At 36.9% G+C, this 3,928-nt stretch overlaps 1 protein-coding gene across 1 annotated transcript; it reads right to left on the reverse strand.

Moving 5' to 3' along the window:
- Positions 1-1,348: 1,348 nt before the first annotated feature.
- On the reverse strand, positions 1,349-2,342 carry LOC105557821. The gene is made up of 3 exons (XM_012005183.1): positions 2,306-2,342; positions 2,175-2,191; positions 1,349-1,998 (listed from the first exon to the last, which is right to left on the reverse strand). Exons 1-3 carry the CDS (start codon positions 2,340-2,342, stop codon positions 1,519-1,521), a joined length of 534 nt encoding a protein of 177 aa, XP_011860573.1. The 3' UTR covers positions 1,349-1,518.
- Positions 2,343-3,928: the final 1,586 nt, after the last annotated feature.

Raw genomic sequence — 3,928 nt, forward strand, 5'->3', positions numbered from 1 at the left:
TATTGCTTTACCTATTTATTCTTACCTTAAGGTTTTAAAATTTATCATATAGATATTCTTCTGATACCTAATGAAGTATCTGAAAAATGTACACCCTACAACTGGAGGACACTCTGACCATGTCACTGATTAGCCTACATGCGTACTTTCGAACACACCGACAAGATGGGTTTTATTTCATCTTTTCCCAATTTTACATATAATGACTTAGCATAATTGCTCTGTACCTTGTTTTAACGTCGTGTATAACCAACTATCTTCTCTACAAAAGTAATGATATCATCAAATGGCACCAACTAAACTAAATAGTTTTAAACGTGGTGGAGCGATGATTGGAGTGGGGCATGCCCGCGGACGCCCGTTGCCCGCGGTTTAGTCAATTTAATACAAATAAATATTTTATTTTAAATTACAAAAACTTAGCGCTGCTCAACCGAATTTTAATAGGTAATTATAACTACCATGTCTCGTGAAATATAACAAAAAGGTTAGCATCTTCCTATGCATCTATGTCGTCTATTGTGCTGTTGTTTGCTAGCAAAGCTTTGATGTAGGAAATGAAACACTTGCATGATCCAAACGATATAGCATATTTATATCTGTTAAAAAATTTAAAGCAATGTATGCTAACTCTTTATTAACAGTATGTCCGTTCGATGTGTTCTCTCTTCAGCTGTGTACTTAAATGCAATAATATGTAACATTATGCTAGCTATACGATCATGGTCGGGAAGGTTATCCAAAGTTTTACAACAAGTTTTCGGAATACTTGTATTATTGCGTAGATATTCGTACAGATCATCATTCCTTTACTCTAATAATGCGTCATCGCACGTATCCGTGAGAAAAAGTATAATCTCTCGCATGACATAAAATGTCGGAGTAGCTTTCTGACCACAACTGTACTTGAATAACTTAAGGGGGGAAATACATTTAGACGGCCGAAAATGATCCATTTTTGGGGAATTTTTGTTAGGAGAATAAATTATATGACATTTTAAAAAATATATGTACTATTTACTTATACTTTAAGCTGTTTTAATATATTTTTTATTTTACATAATATTATTATAAAAAATGGCGGAGATATTGTATTGTCTTCCGAAGACGTCGGCACGCGAGTTGCCAATCTGTGAGACTTCTGGAGTCTGATGTATTTATCTGAAACATTTAAACCAAATTTTTTTTATTAAAGGTTATACCTTCTAAGTGAACCTAACTCCAGTGAAGAAAAATTAAAAATGGAAGAAATATACGCTTAACAAAAAAAATCCATTTTTTTCGCAACATTTTCGTCGTATTTTGCAAGAAAAAAGTACTTTTTTGTTATGATTGTGTATTAACATTTAGGTTCACACAGAAGCAGATGTTATTATTTATATTTTAAGCCAAATTTCAGGAGAATCTGTTAAATAGTTTTTGAGCTACATTTCCAGCAAGTTTTTAAAATGTAGTTTCGAGAAAAACGCGTTTAAAGTTTTGAGAAATGAAAACTCAATGATTTCAAAGATTTACCAGCTAGTCAGCGATTCCAGGTCCATATAGTAGCCCTTCAGTCTCCTCATAGAGCTGATTTGCCAGCATAGCTTGTTCTCGGGCTGCTTGCCGAGCTTCTTTAGTTAAAGAGCTGCACCGCTCCTGCCGAATAACCCGCTTCTCGTTGATGTCGTCAGCGAAAGTTTTGCTCTGCCTTCCAATAATAATATCTAAGCCACTCATATTTTTTAAAATTGAAGAATATCCTTCATTAAACAATCCTGCTGCTATAAATGCTGAGATTTCGATTATTTTCAGCCCAGAATACAGATGCTTGGGAGCGAATCGCCAAATCGTTGAATTAAAACTTTCGTTTGCATTTTGTGTGTGGCCGCCCAAGCATCTTTGCAGTAGGTCCTCTTTCGACAAATGTTCAAAAATTGGAAAGTTATGCTTCTGCACATCTGGGTGAAGTGACGCAGAGTGCTCCAGAAGTTCCACAGTTGCTTCAATAGCTTCACTCTTTTTTCATTTGCACCAGCTATCGGCTCCCGGTTCTATCTCTTCACTTTCTTTCACTATCTTTCACTATCTTTCACTATCTTTCACTTTCACTATCACTATCACTTTCGGAGCTACAGTGACCGTTGACTAAAAACGTTCCGTACAGATCAAATTCTGGAGACAGTTTGACTGACCTCAACCCAGATCTTTTCTAGCAAAAATAGTGGGGACACAAAATCTACGAAACATTTGCCCTACATAAAATAAAGATGGAAGGGAGACAAAGAAGGGTCCGCATTCCTGTTCCGAGTGCGCGTCGGTATACCTGCGGCGCGCTCCGGCATCGAACGGAGACGGGTCATGTCTACAGGCTATAACATCAAAAGGGCTTCGAATTTTACTTTAAAACTTTGGCATCACATTTTCGAGATGTTATACTAACATTTTAAGAAAAAAAAATTGAAAATTTTGAAGGTTGTAAATGTATTTCCCCCCTTAAACATGGAATTCATATTCCTAGCAAAGAGCTAGGAAAAAGCTAGCTCATCTATTACTAGAATTTTTTCTTTCCGTACATTGCTTGAGCATACTGACTATCTGCATAAATCTACACAGTTCTATATAATTTTATAAATTTATACATGTTTTTATATGAACAATTTTTATATAATTATCTGACGTTATACAATTGTACATATTATAAATAAGCGTATTATAAATAAGCAATTTTTGACATTACAATTTGTTTCATCTAAAACAATGTCTAAATGTATAAAGTTATACAGAACTGTGTAGAATTGTAAATTTGTACGCACACCACACACAAACACATACGCATACAAATATACATGCAAAAATTACATATCCTATATGTACATACAAATATACACGAACATAACAAGTATGCCTTAATACAAATATACACGCCAAAATATATACTGGCGCACGCTAGAGAGAGAAAGAGGGGCGCACACCACACACACAAACACATAAGCATACAAATATGCAAAATAAGTACAAATATACACGAACATAACAATATGTGCCTTAACCCTATATACGCATACAAATATACATGCGAAAATATATAATGCGCGCACGCTAGAGAGAGAGAGAGAGAGAAAGAGAGCGCACACCACATATACACACACATACGCATACAAATATACATGCAAAAGTATATAACGCGAGCACGCTAGAGAGGAAGAGAGAGAGGCGTACACCACACACACACACACACAAACGCGCGCGCGCGCGCGCACGCACGAACGCACGTACACGCACACGCACTTGGGTTCATACTTGTAAAAGAGTGGGGCGAAGGAATAGTGGAAGGAGAGAGGTGGCTATCAAAATTCGGTTGAGCAGCGCCAAGTTTTTGTAATTTAAAATAAAATATTTATTTATATTAAATTGACTAAACCGCGGGCAACGGGCGTCCGCGGGCATGCCCCACTCCAATCATCGCTCCACCACGTTTGAAATTATTTAGTTTAGTTGGCGCCATTTGATGATATCATTACTTTTGTAGAGAAGATAGTTTTGTAGTGAAGATATTTTTGTAGAGATGCAAAAAAGATAGAGTAACAAAATATATTCGGTCGTTGGAGCTTATACTTGGTGCTTTTTTTATCTTTTTTTAAAAAGGTAAGTTTTTAGGTGATATCACCCCTTTTGTAGTGTTAAATATCTCGTACTGTTTATTTATCAGAATATAATTGTGCACAATTATTATTTTATTACGAGAGAGAACCTTTTTTTTACGTAGGGAAATCCTTTATGGATACCCGGGCCCCCCTCTGGGAAGGGAGTTTACTAATGGCCCGGGTTATGTGGGACTGCCCCTCTATCTAGCGAGGTGCGCGCCTGCTAATATTCGGCGCGCTGGCTTACCCACTAAAACCCTGCGGTGGTCTGCGCGGTGCTTTACTTGGGGGGGGGGGGCAGC

This window comes from Vollenhovia emeryi, unplaced genomic scaffold (assembly GCF_000949405.1).
Source record: "Vollenhovia emeryi isolate VEMERY1.0 unplaced genomic scaffold, V.emery_V1.0 DF939414.1, whole genome shotgun sequence".
Classification (NCBI taxonomy): domain Eukaryota; kingdom Metazoa; phylum Arthropoda; class Insecta; order Hymenoptera; family Formicidae; genus Vollenhovia; species Vollenhovia emeryi.